The sequence below is a fragment of the Molothrus aeneus genome, chromosome 5 (assembly GCF_037042795.1).
Source record: "Molothrus aeneus isolate 106 chromosome 5, BPBGC_Maene_1.0, whole genome shotgun sequence".
Classification (NCBI taxonomy): Eukaryota; Metazoa; Chordata; class Aves; order Passeriformes; family Icteridae; genus Molothrus; species Molothrus aeneus.
The window spans coordinates 24181444-24208660 of record NC_089650.1 but is presented as its reverse complement, the minus strand read 5'-3'; the positions used below and the strand labels follow the sequence as shown (position 1 = coordinate 24208660).

The window sequence follows — 27217 nt, the reverse complement described above, 5'->3', positions numbered from 1 at the left end:
GATATGCTGAAAAATAGACAGAACCATCTAATTTGTTCTATTCAAGCCTAAAAGTAAGTGATAGCAGTCAATACACATTAATACATTACTTTTTACTGTGTACGTGTGTGGTGTCAATGGAGGAAGATGTTTCTACCCACTGTTCAGCCTCATTGCCAAACAAACGGAACAGGTAAAGTGTGTGCACCAAGAACCGAGCACTTTCAGATCCAAATTATAATGAACTTCAGATGACTGCCACCTCACAGAGCTACTAGCACAACTAGGCAAATTCAATGCCCCAAGCTAAGCTTCTCCCTCCTCTTCATTACTTTGTTACACCACATCAATCCTTCGGTGGGAAGAGTCAAGCTTCCTGTGGGTGGGTCCTTGATCTGTCTCGAAATTACCTACTACAAAAAATAATCCTCATTGCCTTCATCTAGCTGATATTGAGGCTATGGTAAGGTAAATAGGAACAACAGGCACCAGGACAGCTTCATGATGGAGCACACAACAGTAGTGGAAATCCCCAACAGCAATTTATAACTCTTTCTGGAATACAAAGAGGAGAAGGTGCAAACACCAATAATCCCGTTTCAGATCCATGACTGATGGGAGAACTAAAATAGCCTCATTTAAATCCTTATCTCGGGTATACTGCAAGGCAGTTGTCAAAAGCATAGGCTATGCAGTCGAATCTAAACACTGAACCCTTGTCATCAGAAAACAGAAGCAGCGCGCGTTCCCAGCCAGCAGCGTGTAAACACAGAAGGATTTAGCCCACTTGTTTAAAGATTGTAAAACTGCAGTCTTGAGCTCAATCGAACTCTCTCAGCAGGGACACACTCGTGACATTTTAGAAGTCGGCTTTACAAATAAATAAATAAAACAACTACCCGCCTTTCAAACTCTGCGGCACTATAGATGCGAGTTCGGGGTTTTTTTTGCGTTTAAGTCACCGCACCGGCGGCAGTCACACTAAGAGATTAGCTACCAATTTCCCAGCTGGATTCCTTCTGGAGCCCGCCAGCCAAAGGGCTGGGCGAGGGCGGCTATCCCGGGGGAGCAGGAGCTGCCGTGCCCGCCCGGTCTGCGGTACTGAGCGCGGGAGGCACGGCCGCCAGGCCCGCAGGTGGCTGGGGGCAGAAGTGGCGGCAGGTGTCGCGGCAGGACACCGGGATCACGGCAGGTAACTGGGATCGCGCTAACCGCCTCCCCCGCTGCTTGCGGCAGGGAGGGGCGCTCCGGGTCGGCGGGCACGCACCTGTCACCCGAAAGGGCCCCGGCGCCACCGGGACCCGCGGGGCGCGGCCAGCGCCTTCACCCTCCCCGGGCCCGCGAGCGCCGCCCCGCGCGCCTCTCCCGCCCGAGCCGAATTTAAACTGCGTTACTGTCCCTCGCGCAAAGCACCAACGCCGCTGCTCCCGCGCGTCCCGCCCCCTTTCCGCCCGCCAGCCAATAGCGAGGCCGCTTCGTTGTCCTCCCCGCCAATCAGGGCGCCGTTTATTGCTGGCTGGGAAGAAGCGCTCGGTGCGCGCGCCCGCTCGCTGTGGAGCTGGTCCCTGGCGCGGAGCAGACGAGTCCTCCTCCTCCTCCTCCCGCTCCCCCGCCCCTTCTCCCCGCGCTTTGTTGGTGCCTCTCCCGGGAGAGCGGCGGCGGCTGCGGCCGGCGGCGATGCCCGAGTTCCTGGCGGATCCGTCGGTGCTGACCAAGGAGAAGCTGAAGAGCGAGCTGATCGCTAACAATGTGAGCCTCCCGGGCGGCGAGCAGCGCAAGGACGTGTACGTGCAGCTCTACCTGCAGCACCTCACCGCCCGCAACCCGCCCGCCCTCGCGCAGCCCGACTTTTCCAGCGACGAGGAGCGGGAGCCCACACCTCTCGGCGCCCGGAGCCGCGGAGCTGCTGCCGCCGGGCGGGTGAGTACTGCTGCCTTCTGCCCGCGCCGCCTCGGCTTCCCGGCAGCCTCGGGCCCGCTTTCCCGCCCGAACGGGGCCGGCCGCCTCCGCCCGCCGGCCGCGGCTCGGGGAGCGCCACAACGCGCCGGGGTCCCCGCACGGGGTCGGGAGCTTCTCTGGCTCGGCTGAGGGCGGGACGGTCCCGCCGCCTGGGGAGAGGGGTAGCGGCGCTGCCGGGCGGCCGCCCCGCGTCGGGGAGCAGCTGGGACGGCGGGGCCGGTGCCGGGGGCCGCCGGCTGCTCCTCCAGGACGCGTCCCTCCCTGAGCGCCCTTTGAAGCGGCTGGCTCGGGGGGCAGGGGCAGCGGGACCGCGCGTGGAGAGTGCGACGGCCCCCCGAGGGTAAATTCGGAGACCTTTACTGTAGCTTGGCGAGCGGTGTCCTAAGGAGACTGTTTCGGTGTTGGAGGAACGAAGCAAGAGAACAGCACGAGGGTGTAACTTGCTCAGGAAAGGACTCCGGTCCGCTGTCGTGGTTGTACAGCAGCCACGCTACTCGGTGTAAATGCTTCTAAATGAAAGGATGAAGCTCTGCGTGAACAGCTGGTTTGCTTGGCTTAATGAAGTGGACTGTTTAGTGTAAAGAGAGTCTGCGTAGTGTAGATGTCTTGCTCGTACCTCTGAGATGTGTATTATAGCAAAGCGCCTCTGGTGCATGTTCAATTAGTCCCCTGTGCTTGTTTTTTTAGACTTTGCACATGTAAGGAAAAAAGGGAAGCTGATGCTATTTGAAATTTTTCTCTTTGGGAAGCTGTGATTTCTTTTTTTAATTTTTCATAAATGGACTATAAATTAGTATATCTTGAGAAAGCAATCTTGTAATTGATAATTGTAAGATGTCTGGTCTCGAGAAAAGGCTTGGATTATGATTATCAGCTTCCGGAGTCTTAATGTGTGTGATAGTGAAACTATTTAATTGTATCTTAGATACTGTGTTTCAAAGGTCATTAGTTGAGGGAGTGCCGAGAAACGGAGTCCTTTGAAGGTCTTTCACTTTCACGCTTTAACCTTCAAAAGCTCAATAAAACAGTTATTGAATTAAAAAATTGAAAACTGTAGCTTCAAGAAGAAGAGATCTCTAAAACCAAATTATTTAGCTTAACATCTGTCTGTTTCAGACACTTAAGTGGCATTCACTGAATGCAGTTACAGTTAAACAGACATTTTCCTGACTTACAGTGTTCTGCTGATAGCATTCATAAGGTGCTTTTGAGTAAAACTGGATGAGCTTGAATCTGACTTGTTTTATGCTTGTTGGAGGAGGAACATCTTAGAACTGCTAGTTCCTATCCTAGATCTGAGTTTTCCTTTCCACAGTGCTTAAGTTTAAACAATTATGGGTGACTTTTTTGATGTTTAGAGAATGGGTGGTACTCCTACACTTTTGTTAACAATATCTGGAAGGCTCTGCACTATTTATGCTTATCTTGTGTGTTAGAATCAGAGCACTGTATCATCAGAAGTTCCAGAACTTCAGCAAATACTCTAGTGCTCAGATTTGGGTCCGTTGTGCCCCGTGTTGTGTCGCCTTCCCCTTAACCTCCCCCCCAACAACCAACCCCAACCAAAACACTCAGAAAAATCCCAAACAGTACCTGCCAAGTAAAACACATTTGGATGATATGTGCTTGTTGCCTCCTTTGTGCTACTTGAGTAGTTCTGCAACTACTTGTAGCCGGAGTAACTGTTGTCCCTGTTAATGTCTTTTAGCATAAGCGTGTTTCTCTGATCTGCTGTCCTTCAAAAAGATTAGCATTCGTGTCTCCAGAGCAATTTGCTCTCAGAACAATTGGAAAGAAGAAGAAGAGTGAGGGAAAGCTGACATCCCAGGGGACCTGGATTCTGGCGAAAAACTAAAGCAAAATATCTTAATAAGAGTAAGAGAGGACAGGAGGGACATAACACCCCTTAGACATAAGGGGCAAGGGAAGAAGCTGGAACTGCAAGGATTTATGGAGAGGATGAATAAAATAAAAGCATGGGCTTTCCACCATTCCTCTCTGTGCCTGCTTGCCCTTCCCTTTATTGCGAGCACGTAGTGAGAAGCCTCTCGGTCAGAGGCTGCAGCCCGGCTGAGTTGCAGCCCTCGTGTGAGCAGGGCAGTCGGAGGGTGGGGCGGCGCGGGCGGGGTCGCGGCCCGTGCGCGCTGCGGGCCGGGCGCCAGGGGGCGCGCTCCGAGCGGCTCCTCCTGCGGCACCCGCGGGATCGCTCGGCTGCCTTAGCGGCCCTGGAGCGGGGCAGGCATCGCTTTTCTTAAAGTGCCTGGGAGCAACAAGTGCAAAAGAGTCATCTCAATGTCCGTGCTGCAGTCGCTGAAAGCTACACCAGCTCTCTTAATAGTGGAGTTAGAGCTTGGACACGGCTGTAGTCATGAGTAATTTTGAACTGTCTACGCTGTCATTTTAGTGGGGTTTTCTAAGTTCTGAACATTGATAATGCATTTAGGTGCTTTTTGACTATTGATAAAAGCTGTGCAGAGACCAAATCCCATAGTTTGAATTCTGTTGCAAATTATGTGTTTTGAATCAGTCATTCTTCTGGCTTAGCTCTATTCAGCCCAAGAATATATAGCTCACTTTGGCTACATATTCCTACCAGAACAGGAAGAGCTTTTAAAATCATGCCTGTTTGTACCTCAGTCTGATAATATTGTCTGGAGGAGCCAGCTTCTCCAGCTCTACTAATATTTTTGAGCAACTTTTTTGCTTTTTTACCTTAAGCCTGTTTAGCATAGTGGTATGTGAGGACGGTGACTAGGTATGCAAGACACTGTTTTTTCTGCAGGGTGAACCATCTGCATCTGAATGCCCCTTGTCCTGGTTAGTTATGGGCTGAATGTCAGCAAAGGTAGCTCACAGGAAAAGTAACTATGAAATCACATTTTTGCCTTTCTAGGACCATTATTTTAAAGCATGTACCAAAAATATTGTCTTGATGCTGTTGTCAAACAGAAACTGTTCAGAGCTTAGAATGCATGGATTATTATGACTGAGCTTGTTGTGTATTTCATGTCCTGGAAGAATCACTTCTAAAGCATATATTGAGTGATATTTTTGACCTTTAAAGGGGTTATATGAAAAAGATCAGTCAAATGTCTCCTGTTAATGAAGGTATGATGAGAATATCTGGACCTGAAGGGCCTGTTTGAAAGGTCATACATGAGACCTATCAGGTCAAGATGTTGGGTTTGATGGGGGGAAAGTTGTTTGTTTGGGTTGTTAAGGTTTTTTGTTCTAATCAAGTGCCAAGTAACTAAAGAGCCAGCTCCAGCTTTTCATAGTCAGCATGCTGTGGTTGTGATATCTGTAGCCGAGGTAACAACAGCTTCAACCCCTTCCCTATCAGGAAAGAGAAGTAATAGTAAAAGTGGTCGTTTATGAAGATTAGGTTTGTGGAAAGTGTACTGGATAGGTGAGGCAGTGTAAAGCATCTGTGTGTGCCCAGTGAAGGCAGAGAATCTATTTTGTGTTTCCTGTGGCTGTATGTCTTCATTACGACCTGCCACACAAACATCACACAGAACACAGTTTAAATCCTTTATGGCCTTTTAAAAAGCACTCATCTGCTGGCTGAGAGAAAGCTGTGAGCAGCAGGGATGAGATGACCAAAGTAATTCCCACTACAGTGAGAAGTCCTGCCAGGCTGTTCTGCACCTTCAGACTTTGAGAGGGTGTATTTCCTTCACCAAGTAACATGGAAATTAGTGTCCTGGAGGAGAAGGGGGTGGTAGGGTTGAGTCGTCCTTAATCTTATAGTTTATGACTGTTACTGTACATAGGCTTGGAAATTTTAAGTCTGGCACTTACTAATTAAGGTTAAAAGATAGTGAATTCTCTAAGTTGTGTGTATCAGTATCTTTGGAATTGCTGCTGCTTAATTCTCTTTCCATTGTTTATTTTGTCTGTCCTGTAGCTCTTGGTAAATATTGTCTCCAGGCCTTTAAGGTTAAAAAGTTCAGTAGGACTTGATTTTTAAAAAAGGAAATTCTGTTGCAAGAAATGAGTGTGTATGGTAGGTCTTTGTTCCCCTTGTACTTTTCATTCTATCTATTTCACATTATAAATCTATTATTAACAGTTTGCATATCCAGTTCCTTAACTTTCCTTAACTTCTTCCTTAACTTTCTCCTAAGAGAAATAATTATTTGTTACCAGAGGGAGCCCTGCAAACTGGAGAATTAAACAGCATTCTGTTGGTGAGATTTGGGCTTTCTTTAGCCTATCTTAACCTCATTCAGAGAAATCATAAATAAGCCCTGACCCTTTTTGTGTCTCGTGATGAAGCTGCACTGGTTTGGGATTAAGATCCTTGTGTATCCTGATGTAGATGCCATTTAACTTGGGATTTGAAAATAGTTTTTGGTGATGTCCCATAGTTGTTGGTTTTATTATTTAATGGCTTCTTCAGCAGTTTCTTATGCTTGTCTTTGGGACAGTGCCGGGACTAGTACAGGCGCTTATGAAGTTTGCCTAATTAACCTGGTCTCTGGCTGTTAATTTCCATTCAGCAGGAATGCCTAAGGTAAGGGGAGGTTCTGAATTCTGGTTGCTTGCATTGTCTGCTCTTCTTGCTAGCAAAAGGTGAAAGCTTTGTGTTGTCAAGAGATGACACTTGGAGAAGATGAACTTCATTTATGCTGTTGTTTTTCTGTGGCCCTAGTACTGAGAATGCTGTGTGGCAGCCCCATGCTTGTAATTCACTTCAGTACTTGTCTGAAGAGTTAGTTCCTAGGCAATTGGAAACCAAGCCTGACATGTACCACTACCAAATTGCTATCTCTGATGTGAACAAATCTCTCTCAAGTGAAGTATGCAGATAATCTTCCATCTTCTGTTTTCTAGAAAATAGCAATGACTAGAAATATTTTTTTAATGCTGTGAACTCTGGATCGGATTAGAAGATCTTCAGATAAGGATTTATTGATTTGGGTATATTGTTGCAAAAATATTTACATAGATTTGGGTGTATTGCTGCAAAAATAATTACATTATGGGCAAAGTGGTCAGTGGCACTACCTTGCATTGGCAAATTCTGCCACAATTTCATTTCAGGCCCTTCATCTCTGCTCCGCAGTAAGACAAATTCTGCTAGTGGTCTTAAAACAGGTAAATGAGATTGTAAATTAAATACAAACAAACCCAAAAAACCTCACAGTGTTAAACTTTTAAGCTATCTCTTTTGATCTCTCTCATGGTGTAGTCCAGCAGACAAGCTGTCATGATCACAGGAAGCATAGTGATGCATTAGACTATAATGGTAGTGGTAATTAAATTTAGTGTTGTTGCTGAAGTTGTTGCTGTCATACCACAGCTGAGGTGTGAGAAATTCTTCTATCCAGCCTTATACTTCTAGGGACTCACCTTGTGGTCCAGTGAATGGTTAGATGGCAGCTTTCTACTTGTACAAGGGAAATCATTTGCTCCTGCGCTAAGGAGAATAGGTGTTCAAAAGTAAAAGCTGTGACCTTGCAGAACACAAAATGAACACATCTGGCCCAATTATTGAAGAACACAGATTCCTTTCAACTTGCTTCATCCCCTCCCTACTCTTTTTCTTTGCTGAAACTGGCTGTTTTGATGATCTCTGTTTGTGACAGTAGTGCTAGAAAAAGTGAAATGGTATTTTGAAGGAAAAAAGCCACAAAGAAACCATGAGATATGTGAGTTTACTTGTGTTAGAGTACCCCGGTAGTCATTAGTTAGAGTTAGATTTCTGATGGCAAAGATTTCTGTAAAGCATCCAGAATGCTGAGTAGTTTTTCTTGTGTATATTGTTGTAGTCTCTTCTGTGGTCTCTAAGTGAACAAAGGTAGAGATACATTACATTAGGATTCCAGTTTCTCTGAAGTGTCATTGGAATGTTGATTTCCTGCACCATAGTAGTTTTTTTCTAAAATATGGACTAGCGTTGTGATTAATCCGCTTGGTGATGCGGGCAAACACCAGAGCTGTCATTAGTCTAAACAGATCTGAACAAGAAAAGCCAACTTTTTTTTCCGAACTTTTTTCTGTTTGGACAGTCCAGTAGCCCAGAAAAAACACATTGAATATGAAATTGAAGTTAATGCAATGTTTAACTTGACATAATGTTTATGACCAACATGTTCAAAAGTGAAAAGTGTCATGCAGCTGCAGGATTGTTTCTTGTGTATGGCTTAATTGCTTCAAAAACTCATTAGGAGTGGAATGACTGATAAAGTGAGTTGTAAATCTGTCTTTAGTCAAATCTGCTTCTTTAATGGTCCTTTACTTTCCTTGGACTGTTTGTAGTTTATTTCGTAAAATAAAGAAATGCCTTGATCCTTAGAGATTCTGTTGCTTTTCAGCAGCTGGTTTTAAGTTTATCATGCTGGAATACCCAGAAGCCAGAGGAAAATTTGGAGTCAGATGTATTTGGGAAACCCTCATTCAGTCCCTGCTTAGTTTTAAAATACCAAGATATTTGAAGCAAGACCAAATTTGCATGCAAACAAATCTTGAACCTGCATTAATAGCCAGATAGATTCTGTTAGCTCATGTAAATCATCTTAGTGTAAAAAAAAAAAAAAAACCCAAACAAATAGGCCTTCCAGACAACTGAGTTGAGAAAAATGCTAAGTGCAGAAATTGTTTCTGTTTATATAATACAACTTTGAGATACAAATATGACTTATTTCTAAGCAGTATCAAGGTCTTTCTTAGCAAAGAGCATGCAAATCCTTAGCATGCTTTTTTGTGTCTTACCTCTTCACTTTTACAATCCCTATTGTAGCAACAGAGGCTTCCCAAGTTGAAGTGTTATGATCACTCTGTTTGGATTGAACAGAAACTGCTAATTTAGGAGTAGCATCTCAGCAGATTATTTTGATAGCCATCTGCATGTGGTGATGGTGCATTGCCAAGTGTTCAAGTACTGTTGCCAGAGTTGGGTTTAGAATTTTTTAGAGCTACAAGTAGCAGAGGCCTAAGCAGACAAGTAGGATTTTGAAAATATGAGACTGTTTCTGATTTTTGCCTTTCCTGTACTCACCTTGTAATATCACGTAATCTCACAGAGAATGACAGGATGAGTAGGAATAGCGGTTTTGGAAACTTGATTGAATGTATGTAGATACTAAAGAACTTGTTCCATATCATTAGAGAAGGAAATGACCTATCAGGTAGAAAAATAATGTAACATACATATTTGTAGTTTTGTGTAGTGATGGTGAAATGGCCAGAAGCTTACTTCTCCAGTCACAGGAAAGCAATCCCTTTGCACTGTATGCTTGAACTTCAAACTAAAACACAAGACCAGAATGAGTGATTTTAAGAGGAGACTTGTAATGGGTATTTCCTTCCTAAGTAGAAAACCTTTGCATTTTTTCTTAGTAGGTGTAAATGTTTGTACTGTTTCACATAGGCTTTAGTAGTGATCATGGGTGAGAATCGAATTAATTTCTTCTGGGTTTACATGTTTAGTACTCTTATGTTTTCCTGTTCCCTTAGAAGAAAAAGATGTGTTCAGTATTAACTGAAAACACCATCTTTCATTTCTCTCTCCTGTTCCAGAAAGCCACAAAGAAAACTGACAAACCCAGACCAGAGGAGAAGGATGGCCTAGATATAACAGAGATGAGTAATGAAGACCTTCAAGAGCAGCTTATGAAGTATGGAGTAAATCCTGGCCCAATTGTAGGTAGGTCAATTAAACTAGCAGATATTGATCTGTTTTATTTCTCGCTATGCCTCACTTGGGAAGTTTCCCTGGTACAGTTACTTTTTATTACCAGTACTGTTGCAATCCTGCTTCCCACCTTGGATATTTTCATTGTACTGTTTACATTGAGAAGTCTTGAAGCATTGCAGTGGAGAAGTCTGCAGTTTGTTTCTCCTGTTCTAGGCCAGCTGGAGATGTTCCAGCTTGTGTTCTGAAGCTGTGTGACTCTTAGTTAAAGTTCAGTGCTGGGGTAGTTAGGTCTTCTGATACAGAGGTTTAGATCTGGGCCCATTTAAATAGAAAATACATCTTACATAATAACCTAATAATATTTAGAGCCAATTAAGAACAGGGAACTTCCCTTTCCCTAGAGCATTTCCTACTCACTGCATTGTGAAGTAATGTTTTCCTTTGCTAATGTTTTTTTCTAGCCTAGCATTCTGTCCTGTGTGCTGGCCTATGTCAGGAGTAGTCCTGACCCCAGCCTAATCTCCTGCCTTGGATACTGTCTGTGATGTGAGATCAAAGTGCCTTGCCTTTCAGATTGTGCAGTAGCCTAATGGCAAGGGAATTTGATTTCACAATTCTTGAAAAAAAGATTGTTCTTTGTAGTATGCAGAGCCTTCTGTGGAATGTTCTTGAATCCTAGGTGGATGGAAGTGTCCATGACTGAGCCTGCAGTCCTGTGTGTATTCAAAGTCTTGTCTGTAATATTTTCAGTTAGCTGATTCTGCATGCCTTTCCATTCATCCTGTACCTCTTGGATAGTACTCAAGAACCTGTGGAGTCCACTGGAAAGGCATTTACATTTGGTCTAATTTATTGCCTTTAATTCTTAGAGGATATGGATTATTCCTTGAAGGGCTGACATTTCTTTTAAATGGTGTTTTCCTCTTATCAGAAAACTTCAAAAGTTAGATTTTTTTCTTTTCTGCAGCTAACAGCTCAGGCACCAGTCACCTCTACAGATTTTTGCCAGCAAAGTCCAGATGTGGAAGTATGTGCTAGACTTAAAATGTTTTAGACAGCTGTTGCTTGTCCCAAGCAAGCCAACCTGATGGCTAGATGGCAGCAAGCAGAAAGTTCTGTTGTTGCTGCTTGCTTGCACCACCTCTGATGCTTATTGGACTGAATTTGCCAACAAGGCAAAGGCAGGGCCATTAATTCCAGGGCAGGGGAATTAGGAGAAGAATAGAGCAATCTGCATGGAAATAGTGCAACGGAAACAATTAAATTCACTCTTTTTTTTTTTTTTTTTTCTGTGAGGGAATAACAACTTGTATATTGCAGCATATGAAGTAGCATATCTAAGAAGCAGATAAATTCCCTTTCCATACATTTCCTTTCTGTAACTTTAAGTGTACAAAGAGGTCTGAGTTTATCTAAGAATTATCTTAAACTGAGAAGTTAGAGGTTTTAGAGGCAGAGTTGTGTACCTAGAGGTAGATGTGTGTGTATATATAGAGAAACACTCTGGGCCATACAAACTGATTAAAAATAAACAAAACATTATGTTCAAAAATTCCCATTGAATATATAACAGCCCAGTTCTATCAGTGAAGTCAGGAAATATTAAAGCTGTTTCTTTAGCATGTATCCTTCCTTGTTATAGCTACTACTAGGAAACTTTATGAGAAAAAGCTTCTGAAACTGATGGAACAAGGTCCTGACCTGAAGGCACCTGTGCCTCTCCCAGCGATTTCAACTACTGAGAACACCAGACAGAATGGAAACAATGATTCTGACCAGTACAGTGACAATGAGGAAGGTAAGACTCGAATGGAATTTGCATGGGAACAGTTCAAATTATACATGAGTAATACGTGCTGTAGAAATAACCTAAGGATGTATGATCTTGCTGTTGGGGGAGGCTGTAAGTTACTGCTGTGGGCCATGTCAGTCATGTACTTGATCATGCAGTACCAGCACAGTGATCCAGGTGCCTGTTACGGGAAAGGAAACCTTTTGCTACTGACCTGGTCCCTTTTTTCCATTTTCCCCAGACTGGATGGAGCCTGTAAATCCAATAGACAGGAGAACTGTGTATTGGGTGTCACAATGTTCTTTGCACTTCATACTTAATGTTCTTTGCACTTCACACTTTTCATACTACAGAAAAGAAATTTCCATGGACATAGGACTGAAAGGGTTGAAATAGAACTAGTAATTGGATTGATCTCCCTTGCATATTTGGGCTTGTTTTTCAACTTTTATATCTTGCACTTTTAAGGGGGAGAGGATGTTAGAGATTGATTTATTAATGTTTGGGACAGCCAAGAGCCCAGTCACAACTGGCAGCTAACTTCTTATAATTACATATGCTTCATATAAATACTGAACTGTTCACACACTGGGGAAAAAAACCTCAAACCCAAATATTCCCTGTTTCCCCTACAAAAAAAACTTAAATATGTTGGTGTAAAGCTATTAGAATTTTAGAAAAGCAGTGGAAATAATACATCCTTTTATTGGTGAGATGACTGCTAATCACTCTCCTTTCTACTGCATCAAAAATGGGGTTTTAGATAAAAGGACTTGTATTAGAGGAAACTAAGCTAACAGCTTCAACCAACATTGACAAGCTTCAATACCTTTACTACAATCAATAGTAGAATGGTACTTTGGTTAAAGGAATTATAATTTGATAGCAGTTTCTAAATGGAACTGCTGGATTTGTCAAAGCTTATCTGAAATGTAAGATTTTTAGCAAAAAAGGTAAATGCGTGGATCAGTGATTTGAAATAATTTTAAGGTTATTCTTCAAAAGTCTTTGTTCTTATACATTTAATAGAAAATATACCTGTTTCACAGCTTTTTAAGGAAATGATAACTCATAAGAGTTATGTTGCCTCTCAAAATGAATTTTTATTAAAATACATTTGGTTTCAACTAGTACAACAACAGTAGTATTATAGAAACTAGTTATATTAAAACTGGTTGCAGATCCGAAGACTGAGCTGAGGCTTGAGAAGAGAGAACCCCTGAAAGCCAGGACGAAGACGCCAGTTGCACTCAAACAAAAAAGAGTTGTTGAACACAACCAGGTATGTTTGTCATAGGGGCTCATGGAACAGCTACTAACTGCTGGTGATGTGCTCACTAAACACCTTACTACCTTTAACATCACATTTGACTAAGTGAGCCATGCTGGTTTTTAAAAGTTCTTTTAGAAAGCCTGTTCTAATATAGCATGAAGATCTTGTGAATTAACTATAGTGGCTGTTTTTAGCATGTCTGATAATGTTCAAAGTAATAGTCTGCTGAAAGCTGTCTGACTTGCCAGCTGCTGCAGCACCTCCTAGAGAAGAATAGTAGGCAACATTAACATGTTTAGTTTTGGAAACCTGGCAGATTAAGTCACGTGGGCTGATGGCTTTCTGTTGGATGCTCGTAATCAACTTGATTTAATAAAAGCAGTGTTTTCTCAAAAAAAGAAAAGTTAGGACAAAGAGGTGTGTGGGGGGTTTTTTTTGGCTTTTTTTTTAAACAAGGGTTTTTAAATACATACATATATATGTGTGATTAGATAGCTACAGATAAATGTATGCATTTTAAATACATCTGTTTAATGACTCATTTAAATGTATTGTGACGTAATGTATTTGGGTATATGCCTATATGTATAGGTGTGTGTATGTGTGTACACACATGTATGCTAGCTATGTAATATTTTTTCTTCAGCTATGTTTGTAGCAGCAGTACTAGAGTAGACACAAATTTGTTGAAAAATTTCTCCTATGAAGAAAAAGAATAGATAACAAGTGTAGATCTCTCACCTGTTCTCTACTTATAAATATTAGTTCTGCTGTCTTGACAGAAGAGGGATTTTACAGAATCACCTCTGATTTTTCAAACTGCTGAATACAGGGTTTGGTAGTTGATTGCTGATCTGTCCTTCTGATGTGAAAGCATCACTAAATGCCCTCTTCCCCAGCTTAGGATACTTAGAGTCTTTAGAGTGTTGTTCATCTGTTCAGTAAGTAGTGGAGTTATGCTGCAGTAAAGGACTCATAAAGAAACATTCAGTGCCTCAGAATCTGGCTTGTTAATTGCTTGGTGTATTTTAGCAGATCACGGTGACTTTTCTCAATACTTTGTTAAATGCCAGATGCTTGCTATTTAGTGTGTGTGTATATGTATAAACATGCTTTAGCTATGGATGTCTCTTTAGCAGGTGAAATGCTGCTATATGACCTTGAGTAATGCAAGACAGCTATGGAGATCCATAACTAGTTTGCTTATTTTAAGTTGGAGTTTTAGGGTGCAAGCTGAACAGATTTTACTTCAAAAAATTCACACACACACACATAGTTCAATGCACCAAGCATTCTTTATTTGATCAGGCAACTTCTGCTTATAATGGTCTCTCTATAATGAGCATATTAATCTTTAGATTCTTGTATTTCAAGAACCACTTTTTTCAAAATAGTTATTCTACCAGAAATTCCTGTCAGCTTCAGTGTAATAAAGATATTTCATTCTGTTGTCAACAAACAAAACTTGTAGTCTTCAGGAACTTGCTTACAGAATAAATGAGATTCAGTGAGGTGTTTTTGTGGTATTTTAAGTGATTATTTGTTTACTCAATTTTTTTGTCATCCAGTTTCACTATATTAGTATCAGGTCATTATTCTTTTGGCAATCTTACATGTGCAGTATAGATGCAATATTTTGCAACTTGTGTATTTTAATTGCCAGGAGTTAATCAAAAGAATAATCAAAAAATTACTTAATGTCAAAATTGCCAAATTCTTCAGAAACTCTCTTTGGTTTGTTAAACCTTTTACTTTTGATCTTCTGGTTGTTTCTTGATTGTTTTTTTTTACTGCAAACAGACAAAACCACCGAAAAAACCCAAAACAAAACAGCCCCACCCACCCCTAGTTAAATTTTGCAGCTGCTTGAAGCCAAGAACAACTTAATGCTTTTGGCTAGCAAATGTGTGTAGTCATGTTTTTTGCTGAGAAAAAAACCAGAACATGGAGATGATTTTTTTTCTTTTCTCCCCTTCTTCCTGTGGAATTCCACTGTAGGTTTTCAGCAATGTATCAAGGGACTATACTAATTTTGCAGAACTATTTCAACTGTTGTGCACTGTGTAGCATTGGCACAAAGATTGAGTGTCTGAAGCATGGTGAGGCTGAGCTGGTGGGCAGACTTGCTAGTTACTTCTAGGTCCTGTGCAGCACTGGTTTTATACCAGGTGTATGTAGCTTACAAGACTGTTTATTTGTCGTTTGGCATGGCTGGATGTAGCTGTTCTCTTGAGAAGAGAGTGCAAATAGATAGATAGTTATTAGGCAGACTGCTGCAAAAGAAATTGGGTGGGGAGGTTGAATATGGGTCTTATCAGTCGGTTAGCAGTGGAGGGCTGGATGAACTTGAGCTCAGCTATTTGTGTTTAATTACCTCTTCATAGGGAAAAGTTGGCAGAAAATCCTAATTTTAAAACCCCCTTCTAATCCAGTAGGTGAATCTAGAGTAGGAGTTCAAAACTGAGCCTGACATGTCATAGTAAATGGCACTGGTTAGAATGAGGCAGGCTAAACAATGTAAATGTTAAGGAGCAGTGCAGAACTCGTCTGTCTCCTGAAACTTTGTACAGTGACATTCTGCATGTGCTGTGTTCCCCTACTCCTCCCTGTATTTTTTTTTACTACCTGTATAGTAACTTGGTAAGTGATAGCTGAGGTAAAGTCATAATCTATAGCTCCACTGCTCATGAGTTATTTGACAGTTAGAAGCAGACACTGAACACTGCTTACATACCACACCATTGTAGTTTCTCTGGTTACATTACAGGGTGGTGGTGTACCCAACATGAGCATTACATTTTGATAGGGTTAGAGGCCTGCTCTGTTGGCAGTGAGGATAATTATAACTGTAGATAACAAGTTTTATTTCTTCTTTTTTGTTTTGTCTGTTGACTGTGTTCCACTGAAATCTGGATGGGTCTTATGCAGTAGATTCTGGTTTTTCCTAGACTTTTCATGCAAGAAAAAAAGTGAAAGTTGGTACTTAAAACATACGATTAAAGCATCTGAAGAAGAGAGGCAGTTATTAGTGAAGTGCTTCTAACTTTCATTAGGAGATAAGTAATTCATAGTCAAATAGTCTGGAATGGGGAGCTCGTGGTTACTAGTATGAGTGAATTTGCCTTCCTGCTTTCCTGAGTAGATTGTTGGAGTAGAAACACTCTGAAATTAGTATTTTTTTCTCTAAGCTTCTGAAGAACACCTCTCAAATAGAAAGTGTATGGGGTTGAGATGGGGAATTGGGATTGTAGGTTGCAGGAAGGAAGAGAATGCAGTGTCTGGTAAATATTTAGGAAGGGGTTAGAAGATGTTTCATCAAAGGTTTCTTAAAATTGTAAAGAATTTTGGAGAATTAGGCTGAAATCCACAATTCTAAAAAAAATCTGAATCTGTTTGGACCTGAGGTCTGCATTTGTTTTATAAAGTACTTCAGTGACTTTGGAATGAAGTGAAACACTTGTGCTCCCTCTGCTGTGTATGTAGTAGCTGTTATACAGAATTTGTCATAGAACCGTAAGGCAGCTCAGCTTCTAGTTTCACTGTCCCCTCTCAATTAATAAATACTTTTCAGCCTGTTCTTTTAACACCTTGTTTTGGGGCTGAAGCTGTTCTAGTGAAGTAATTTCCACTATTGAACCTATAACTGACAGTTGCAGTGTATAACTTTATTTAGCAAGGAGTGTAACTTCTAAAAACTTGGTAATACATCGCTCTATGAGGTGTTAATGTGCAAAGATAGAAGTATTGAAAAAGTAATAATTTTTATTTTTAAACTTAACCAAATAAAAAAGAAAATCGTGTATGTAATCTAGATGAAGCAGATCCACATCTCCCTTTCCATCTTGGAATTAGTTCTGAGGGGAATATTTGCTTTGAGCATGAAACTTGCAGTAAAGCATAGGGAACGATCTGCATTTGTTAATGGCTATGAAAGTTTGGTGCTTCATGCTGTTACTTCAATTTGTGAGAGATCTGTATCAGGCTTGATTGTTTAAACCTGCTGTTATGTGAAAAGTTTTAGTTTCATCCCTGTATGTGGAAACTTTTTAAGATCATTAAGTGTCTCTGCCTGCCCCCTGTGGCTGAAGATTAGCTCCTGTTGAAACATCGGTGGCTGTGCATAAACTGTGCCTAATTCTGCTTGAGAAAATAGAACCCTATCTGTGTAGAGAAAGAGGTGATGCTTTCTGCTTATGCACATAGATTTATTTTTGTATGTGTGTGTAGGCAGGAAATGTAATGGGACTGAAAGCTTCATGTCTGCTGTCCATGAGTTGATGTAACTCCTCATGTTGCTCGCTAGGGCAGTGAGCAGATCAGCAGTTTTTACTGTTGGGCATTATCTATTCAGTTCTGTATTTGAACAATATGCTCAAATATAAGTATTCTGGTCAATGCTACTAATCTAGCTAGCTATTCATTATTGAATGTATTAGGATCCGCAGTTTTTTGATTGTAGACATGTTGCTTCTGGAGTGTGCATGCTATTTTGGCTTTTGGTTGTGAGTATCTGATGTTTGGAGCTGGTTTTCATGTATATGATCATGTGTTTGATGCTCGAATAGACCTATTCTCAAGATGGAGTTACTGAGACTGTCTGGACAAGTGGATCTTCAAAAAGTGGACCTCTGCAGGCATTTTCTAGGGAGTCTACAAGAGTGTCAAGAAGAACACCAAGAAAAAGGGTGATGAGAGGCTTTTATAATAGACAAGCTTTTTTTTTTTCTCTCACTCTTAGGGTCCCAGTGGCTCTTTTATTCAATTGTTGTCTTTTGTTTGTTTTAAACAAACAGGTGGAAGCTACAGCACAGTTGCCTGTAGATGATGCTGTAATATCAGAGAGTACTCCCATAAATGAAACTGTATTGGCTGCAAGCGACGAGACCCTAGTAAATATGCTTAGTACATATGTTTAATTAATTGCGGTATTCTTCTGTAATATATCTTCACTGACAGATTCATTCTGTTTTGGACAAATAGAAGACTGTTTTAAGGAAAGTAAGACTATTCAGTAGTCTTTAAGAACACATACTCGGTATCTGTTTTAGTACCTAATACTCTTCACTTTGAGATGGGACTAGGTCAACACCTAGGTCCCATCTAATGTTGTTTGGGGGGGAGTAAGCTTTACAAGCTTAGATACTTTCTTAATTTATTTAAGTACATGCAGAATATTTGCTTTTAAGTTTGGCTTTTCTTGTGAACTAAATAACTTTTATGTTTCTAAATGGCTTAAGAGAAACTACTTGGAATGATAAGCAGTGTGTTACCTTTGCTGATCTTGGAGCATCTTTTTCATAACCTTCTTCAGTTAACTTCTAACATGCATATATTCAATGCACATAAAGGTTTTGTTTTTTGGTTCTGCCACCTTGCCCCTTTTCATTTTGTATTTTGGCTGTTTCTGAGTTTGAACAATTTTGAATCTCGGCAGGTTGGCAATAGGGTGCCTGGAAATTTCAAGCATGCAGCTCCTACACTGTCAGTCAGTGAACTCTCAGACATGCCCAGAAGAACACCAAAGAAACTACTGATGACAGCTGAAGTAAATAAATTAAACCTTAGATTGCTCTTGCTTACTCTCTGTGAACAAAATTCTTGTGTGTATGTGCTTATTTCTTAGTACAGAGGGGGTAGAGGATGTCACTGCCTGGGTGACACCAGTCAAAATAAACTAGTGTTGTCACATGACATAAAACAGAATATAAACTTATTTTCATCTTCCCCTTTCAGATTTGGGTGTGTGTGTGAAAAATCTGATTTTTCTCTTTTCCTAAGACAAATATGTTTTGATGTGTTATTTCTCCTTGTGCTGCTATTTTTCTGAACAAAATGTAGATTTCTTTTTTTCTTTTAAATTCTTTATAGCTCAAAGTAGAGTAGACTTGGGTTATCTCCCTTTGAGCTTGTAAATCAGCCTATTCTGAAAAAATGCAATGTGCCTTAATCTAGGGAATTAAGTAGTAGAATTACTTTAGACCAAATGCCTGAATTAAAAAAGTATCTGTAGATTCCTGACAGTTATCAAGAAAGAAAAGAATTCTTTTACTGTTAACCTATTCAGACTGTCAAAAATTATCTCTTGGAGAACTGTCTAAAGCACCTGCAAGTATATGTAGTTGTATTAATGTAATACTGTAATGTGGAATTTTACATTACAAGATGCTGTTCATGTAGTTCTAGATAAAGCTGCTATTAACACTTCATTTACAATACAACTGCAATGTAGACTTAGTTGTCAAATAGAATGTTGTGGGTCAACTCGATGTTCTACTCCAAACTGCTGATGGGGTTTTTCAGTCAGTATTTGACTGTACTGTGGTTTATTACAGCAAGAAGAGACAGATTGCCCACATCAGTGCTTTTTAAAACATATTGGTCACAACCAGTCCTGTGATCTGCTCAACACAGCCATGATAGAGGTGATGGTTAAGTTTTTTTGATCATCTACATCATTGGCTCGCAGGTGTATAGGATTTATACAACTTATTCTTTATCTTAAAGGAAACTGAGGTGATCACTGAATGCTTTCAGACGCCAAAAGTGACTGGATGGCTGCCAATAACTAAGGTTAAACTTCTAAAACCCAAGAAGTAAACTTCTTGAATGGCACTGGGTGACTCACTCATTCTTACAAATTGCACATGGTAGTGGTCACTGAGATAGCTATGCAGAAACTTTTTGTTTTGCTGTCTATTTGGCTTCTAACTGTTTTTGGTTTCCTAGGTGCTGGAGAGAACTGCAGAAGAAAGAAGAGTAGAAAGGGATATTCTTAAAGAATTGTTCCCTTATGAAGTATCAACACCTACAGGAATTAGGTAATTCTAAGGTTTATGGGGGCTTTTTCTCAGTTCTTCTAAACCTATTCAAGCTGAGAAATATCTTTTGATTATATTGATAGATTTCTGAGGAATAGTTCTTGCACTCTGGCTCAATGACATTTCGACAGCCACCTATTCTTCTGTTCTATACACATAATTTGTTACCAAAACAGCCCCCTCTCTATTGAAGTTGGAGGAGGGAGAACAGGGTGGTACTATAGTTGGAATTATTACTGGAATTTCTGGGTGGTGAAAGTTAAATGGAAAGGGCTTTTCTGTGGTAATGACTTGCAATATTTAAGTTTTTGACAACATGCAACTGCTTAGGCCTGCTGTAAATTAAGGAAAGATTTGGCAGCATATGTTTGAGTTTTCTTTTGTAAAGCAAGAAAGAACTTTCAGGTAACCTATTTTTTCCTTTAGGTGGTAGGCATATTGATTACTCTTAGTGTGAATAAGGATGGCATCTAGGAAAGGCTGTTACTTGTGCATTTGGGGGTTATTTTTGTGTCTTTATATTTAAACAAAAATTGAAGCAACCCTCTGGCTAATTAGGTAATTTAAAAAATACTCTGTTTAGAGGATATGAGAAAAAGTTTCCCCATGTTAAGATGTGAAATCATCTCCTGTGTTTCCAACATGTGAATTATAGCTTCAATTTAAACTGCAATTGCATAAACTCTTAACCATAAGGAGCATATATAGTACCAGTTGCTACTACTGTAGTGCATCTGCTGACTACTCAAGTTTGCTCTCCTGTTTTGAGGTCTAGTTAAATCCATACCACTTTTTCTTTTCTTTTCAATAAAAATCATGTATGTGTACTTCTTGTATATAGGAACTTGGCAGTGTACATGGGGTTTTTCTAATCCTTGCTGCTTTGTCTTTTGGCTCTGTGTATGGCTTAGCCATCAGTAGATATTTTATTGGCCAGAGATAATCTAATGTTTAGAAATCCCAGCAGGGCTGCGTAAGTAATGATTAAAAAAGTAAATAGAGGGAGCTACTTTCTACAGTTTGATTGCCAGCTATGATCCTTAGGACCACCCTGTGGATAGGGTGAAGGTGCATTTGAGGGTTTTTTAGAGTGTTTGCTTGAACGCTGAATTATTAACTTAATATGTCTACTTGTCAAGCTTCAAAAGTAGTATTACAGGTACTATATTCACCAGAAATAATTCTTAGTTCTTTAATTATACTAAAACTTCCCTATGTACTTTAGACTGCTCCTTTAAATATGCAGTATTTCAATTTGATATTTTTTTTCATTAACAGTGCTAGCTGCCGTAGACCAATCAAAGGAGCTGCAAGCCGGCCTCTAGAGCACAGTGACTTCATACTGGAGGAAAGTTACTCTAAGTATGCGCAGAAATATGGTACCTCCACTGACACCAAGTCGGAGAAACCACCAATAAAAAAAGAACGCCCTGTTGCCCTGTGGATAAAAGTTCTTCTCTTTGTTATTGTTTCAGTCTTCATGTTTTTGGTTTATCAGTCAATGGAAACTAATCAAGGAAATCCTTTTTCTAAATACCTGAAAATGGTCTCTCCGGGCAGGGGCAGTGCCGAATGAGTATCTTTCTGAAAGGCACACCCAATTTGATCTCCTGTTTTTTAATTGTAGAGAACTCTTCTGCCCTCTCATCGGCTCAAGGACTTCTTACAAATAATGTGATTGGAACCTGATAAATTGGATAAATGAAGAAAGATAATATTAAATGGACATCGGTAACTTTCTGGACTTTGGACAAGTAGGAGATCACTGCCATAGGAGTAACATTTTTTTAAATCTTTGAACTTTTTGTAGGCTTTATTTTTTTAATGTGGACATCCTTTAAATTCACTTTTGAGAAAATGTATATTTGTTTTTGCAAGAACTTGGAAGCTGAGAAGGGCAAAAATGTAGTAAAATGTGAAGCTGTGTTTTTAAAGCTTTTCATTTGTACAGAAAAGAAGTTGTACTTCTGTCTCTAGACTATAGCAGAGAAAGATTTTAACATAGGAAGAGGGAAATGCATTTCTTTATGCATTTTTTTCAGTAACAACATAACTGAATTTGATCTCTTAGGATGTAGAGAGAGTACAACAACCTTTTCTGTAGATTACTGTAACTTTTTAGTAAATGTAACTGTAAACCTGTTTGCATTTTTGTAACAGTCTTAGTATCATATTAGTAACTCTGTTTAAGTGTAATTTCATTTAAATGTATCCCTTCATTTTAGTGCTTACAGTGTTGTAGGATCTGAATGCAAATCTAATTGGCAAGAGATCTCTTAGAGGAACTTATTTATTAGTAAAATGTGTGGGAAATAAAAGCAACATCATAATAATTTGCTACTAAAATACTTTTTTGGGTCAAGATTGTTATCTGAAGCAGTTGAAATTCCAACATTAGCAGTGGTCTTTTTTTTTTTTAAAAAAAAAAAAAGCGAGGTCTTTCCAACACAGCTTTATGTGATTATCTTTAAATATTCATGTAGAGAAGTATTCTCAAAGTGTGAAAATTCCATATGAAGTTTTATTCTTGTATGAAGAGGGCATTGCTGCATTTTCTGCTAGTTTCATCTTTTAAGGTGAGATTTACTACTTTCATGCCATTGACTATTTTTCTCAGTGGAAGCATGCTGAAACACTCTCTATTGTGTAACTTGGTTGAGCAGGCAGCTGACTTCACTACTACCAATGAAGAGTGATAAGCAAAAATCTTTTTAAAGTGAATGTATACACTTTTGGTGTGCTTAAATCTGCAGCATACAGATGTTCAGTCTTATTGCTTGGTACAAAATTGCAATAAATCATACTACTTATTCTTAAAGTGCTACTTATAAAAAGCTGAGAACATTAGTTAATAGTCAATATCTTTTTACTCTAGGTACAATTATTGTGTAGACTATAGCTATGGGGAAGCTTTACTTTCTGTGAACTTTGGGACAAACATGGTAATTTGTAGCAAAGCAATAGTTTTGGGGTTTTCTTCCTGTTTAATGGGTTTTTTTTCCTTCTAAACTGCTTTTTTGAGTAATTCAAATAGCTAAACTTGTGTCCATCCTATAGGGAATTGTAACATAAGACATTCACTTTTGGTGTCAAAAATGGAGAAAAATAAAAATGATTTTAATGTGTGTGGATTTTCCTTATCAAAATAAATGCATTGCTGAAAGGCAGCAAAAGCAAGGCAAATGATGTATCAGTGGTGTCATTTTGTGCTGCTACAGTCTTCCATATTGAAAAAAAATTAAAAATCTGCTAATAAACTCAGGTCAGTTAATTCACCTGGTGGCAGGAGTATCATCATATTTGCAGTATCAGAGTTTTGCACCATAGTTCCTTAGCCTATGTCAGGCCTTTAATTTGGATGGGGGGAGAAGATAGCTTTCATTTGTTCTTCAATACTAAAGACCTTCCTTTTCACTTTAAATTATTTCTCACACCACTTTGCATGTTTCAATGTAAAATATAGCTTTCTTTCCTAGTTACATGAAATACTTTCAGTCAACCTCCTCCAGGGATACTACTAGCATCAAAGAAAAAAAGCATGCCACAATCAAAACATACTTCAAACCGGATTTTGTTGCAATTAAATGTCATCATTCTTTCATTTTTGCACTGTTTTGGAGAATGCTCTCAATTTCAGTGTTACCTCACAGCTGGTAGAATTTTCTAGAAAAGTCCTCAAAGTATAATCCACATCTAGTTCAGTTGTGGTTGGAAGGCATTGCATCTTCAAGACAGGAATTTTTTTATATTTCAGACATTTAATGGTGTGAGGTAGCCCTGAGAGTAGGATCTTTCTCCTGGCCCCAAAGATGAATTTTTCATGGTATTCTAAGAGTAACACATAGTAGGGCTATAAGCTGTATGTGCTTAAAACATTCTAACTACTGCAGTATAAGTTAAGCTGAAGTATATAATTATACTGTAGTCTTTGTATCAAAGTGCTGAAGCAATAGGCACTGATGTTCCTTTTTTCCCTTCCTTTTACACATTCTCACTTTTGTTCTATGAGTTCATCTTGTTTTTTAGACAGAGCCAGCTTTAATTCAGAACCAATGACAAAACAGAGCAACTTTATGGACTAGTATCCAAAATTCAGTTGCAAAAATGAGTGGAGTTCTGATGTAGTAAGTATGATTTAAGAAATTCCTTCTAGGGCAAGGACTACAACAAGCCTGGAAAAGGTTTGTGGAAGTTAATGGGCATGACAATGTTATTTTGAGTTTGGGCCTCATAATTGGTCATATTGCTCAGAATGTTAGGCTGAAAACCTGCCAGGTTTTGATTTCCTGTCTGAATTGGAGTTAACACACGGTTTGTATTTTCCCCTTTAAATTCTGTGTTAATCTTTCAACATGCATCCAGTCTTGGGAGCCTGGTATCAGGCTGTGGATCACTAGAGGATTTCACTTGCAGTCTTGAGATTAATCTTATAGCATCTGATCCATGGCGAGAGCATGAGAGCTTCAGTAGTGTCTAAGAGAATAGATTTTCAAGAAGGATCTTAAATTTAAATTCTGTGTGGTTTAAGACCTTAATTTGTATTTGCATAAGAAACAGCATGAAAGAACCTCTTCTCCAAGCTTACTTCCTAACAGCATGCTCAGCACTGCCCTACAGAATTATTACGAATCCCTCCTGGCCTTGGTCTAGGTGTTTTGTTTTGTTTCCTATAGCATAACTTACAAAACTATGGTATTAAAATGTCTGTTAATTACCTTCTTTGCTAGTTTTGTGGACAAGATATCTTAAAAAAATATTTTAACTGGTTTATGTAGATTCAAAGCAGAAAAGCCAAGTACAAAAAGAATGCCTTTAAATAATACAGGTCCCAAAGAAGACTCAGCAGTAAACTTTATGTAATTGCAAATGAAGCTGGTAAAATTGCATGGCATATCTTGTGCATGGTACATTTGACATACTTTGATATGGCTTAAGTAACATATTGGGTGGAATAGAGACAGGGATGCATAAATTTTGTGTTTGCAAAGGTAGATATTTCAGCATACCCTTTGTTGTCTGTTAATGTGGCTTTTATTGTGTGTTTGGTAAGTCTACCTATCTTTGTCTAGAACTGTGGAAACTGACTTGCTTTTCTTTTTCCTGAGGGAATTTACCAGAAACCTGTAAGTACTGTGTATATGCTGATACTAAAAAAAAAAAAAAAAAAAATCCCACAAGTTTTCTGTTCCACCTCACTTTGAAGTTCTTTGTTAGCATTGGTAGCCTGTGGTTAAATCATAATAACTGCACTGTCTTATTTATTTGTTCTTTAGGGGAAAAAAATGGTGATGCTTAAGAGATAAACCATATAATGTGTGGGGAGAATTTAAAAAAATAAATTAAAGAAATATTATCAGACAAGGATATCCATGGCAGCAATTAATTAGAATAGAGGTTTCACTACTTTTTGTGTTGAGAACATGTGACTGCTGTTGTTCAACATTGGAAGCTTGGATCCTGGTGAAGGAAATGCTGCAGGCTAAGGTTTCCCTTGGGCTGTAAAACCTGATCCATGACTGATTCTAGAACCATGGTCTTGTAGTTCTGATGTTGCAACAAGGAAAGTGTATATAAAGTACAAGTTTACAACCCAAGCAGATGCTGCTCTGCTAACGTGGTTATCAAAGGATGGATGGTTGTTTCAGTATCTTGTGTATTTTTGAAAACAAGGTCACCTGGGAAACAAGCTCCTAAGAGCTTTGATTTTGCTTGCAGGCTTCACCAAAATGTTAGAACTGTGAAAAGTTACTTCAAGATAGGAACTAGCCTGCATTTCCTTGATTGTATGCAGTGTGAGGTGAAATTGGGATAGAAATGGAGAGGGTGTATGGTGGGTGTTAAAACAGAAGGATACAAATGAAGAATATTCCAGAGTTGCAAACTGAATTTTTCCTAACCTCATAAAACTTGTATTGATTAAAAAGGTGGATTTAATTTACAATAGCTCTTTTTACTGTGAATTGGACAGAGGTTGACACTAGAAGGTAACATCTTTCAAGTCTTCGCCTATTACTACCTGCAATGTCTCTCAGAAAGTAATTAAATTAATCTAGGTGGTTTGAATTACAGGCTATTCCTATTTTATTCCTTCACATCTGGGAAAAGTGGTAGATATTTTTTGTGAAATTATGTTTCAGCAAGAATATACACTATCCCTGTATTTTCATGGGACTATGCTGTTTAGTAGTTCTTGTTAATACTACTGCTGTTAGAAGTTAATTGTCATTTAAAACAAAAACCAAACTCACAGTTTGTTCCAGAAAAATTCTACAGACAAACTCATAAGCATTTGTATAGTTGTGCCCACAAATTGCTATTAGATGTCTATAAATAGTCATCTACTCATCCTTTATAATTGGGAGGAACAAAGGTTTTCTATATGTTAAAAATTGGAAAAGTGCAAGGATTGTAATAATTTATATGCAGTTTCAAGGTAAGAGCCCAAATCTCAATCACGTTCAGAGGTTACTATCTAATTGAAAATAAGTGTCAGTGTTTGCCTTTCAAATAAAACATTGTTACCAAGAATTGTTTAGAGGCGAGTGAGTAGAGCAGAACAAGTAATGGCAAAATGAACAATTCTGGTTTGTTTTCACTGTTGCCACTGTCAATGAATTCAACAGCACTTTGGGCTGTCAGCTAGTTGCTAAATTTAAGAATTTGGAGAATGCAAGTTTCATTTGTCCTTTTCCTACTTGAGCAGCTGGAGTGTAGTTTATTCAAGAGGCACTTGACCAGCCTTGATATCTTTGACAGTGCTATTGGGCACTTTTGTCATTGTAGGACAGTCTCCCTGGATTCACAACTTCATTGTGAAATAGAGCAAGTAGAGCCAGGGTTTAAGGGCCTTCCTTGGAAGTTTGATAGGAGCCCCTTAGCTGACCAAAGTTGGGGTGCAGTCATTTGTCCAGAAGTAAGAGCTGGGATATTCAGCACATCTCTTGCTTTCCTGGCTTGTGTGTGAATGCTGTTGCAGAGCACCATAATCAAAAGTATATGATCAAAACAATGAAAAAGTGGAGTTATTGCCTCTTCAGTAACTGGAGAGCTGAACTTGTCTGTGCTAGTCTTGTACTATGTAAAAATGAGTGAAATCACCCTGTGCTGGTAAAGGCACACTTAAAGATAGGTAAGGCCAAGCATGGGTCCTGTGTTACAGAACATTCTGCTTTTAACAAACCAGTACGAAACAATTCTATGAGCAGCTGCAGCCCTTGTAGCATATGCTATGCCATGGTGCCCTGCAAGCTGACCCTCCGAAGGTGGAGCTCGGCCAGGGGGTCTGCAGACAGTGCTTGGTGCTAGATCTGACTTGTGCTTGGGCTGGCAGAGTTCTCAGCTGGAAGCCGGTGAGAGGGGTGAGCTTTTTGCAAAGTATTAATGGATGTGATTACCAGACGTGTAACCTGGGGTGATACCGAGGATTTCTTTAACTAATCTTTTAAAATGGGTGAGATGCTAGGGCTTGGACTTCATCTTAAACATCTCTTCCAACCCTGGTGCTTTCATGATTCGGTGTGAGTGCTGCAGAGCACGGGTCAAGGCCAGTACAGGGAACTCGCGTTCGGGCGCGTCTCTGGTTTGACATTGCCCGGGGCAAGGCTGCGGGAGGCACGTGGCGCGAATGGCAAGCGCCCCGAGCCGGCCGGCGATAAGGAAGCACGCGGTTTATCGCTGTAGGGCGGGCTCACCCAGCCCCAGCAGCGGGCCGCAGCGAGTCAGCGCCGGCGGAGCCGCTCCCGAGCCGCTCC

The 27217-nt window shown here is 39.9% G+C and overlaps 1 protein-coding gene across 6 annotated transcripts; it reads left to right on the top strand.

Annotated features, from left to right (window-relative positions):
* The first annotated feature begins 1511 nt into the window (after positions 1-1511).
* Positions 1512-22649, top strand: TMPO (thymopoietin). 6 transcript variants are annotated; one of them, XM_066550178.1, is made up of 9 exons: positions 1512-1899; positions 9466-9592; positions 11226-11381; positions 12557-12657; positions 17214-17333; positions 17442-17537; positions 18083-18193; positions 19375-19466; positions 20745-22649. In XM_066550178.1, exons 1-9 carry the CDS (start codon positions 1657-1659, stop codon positions 21040-21042), a joined length of 1344 nt encoding a protein of 447 aa, XP_066406275.1. In that variant the 5' UTR covers positions 1512-1656; the 3' UTR covers positions 21043-22649. The 6 variants fall into 6 exon arrangements, with proteins under 6 accessions (XP_066406275.1, XP_066406277.1, XP_066406276.1 ...); XM_066550180.1 differs by lacking the exon at positions 17214-17333; XM_066550179.1 differs by lacking the exon at positions 18083-18193.
* Positions 22650-27217: the final 4568 nt, after the last annotated feature.

What these genes read in the sequence shown, in the direction of transcription:
- TMPO (XM_066550177.1), top strand. Translation starts at nt 1,657, where the DNA reads ATGCCCGAGTTCCTGGCGGATCCGTCGGTGCTGACCAAGGAGAAGCTG. An exon ending in AAATCCTGGCCCAATTGTAG is followed by an intron (nt 9,593 to 11,225) that starts GTAGGTCAATTA and finishes TCCTTGTTATAG; the next exon opens with CTACTACTAGGAAACTTTAT. An exon ending in CTGCAAGCGACGAGACCCTA is followed by an intron (nt 17,538 to 18,082) that starts GTAAATATGCTT and finishes GAATCTCGGCAG; the next exon opens with GTTGGCAATAGGGTGCCTGG.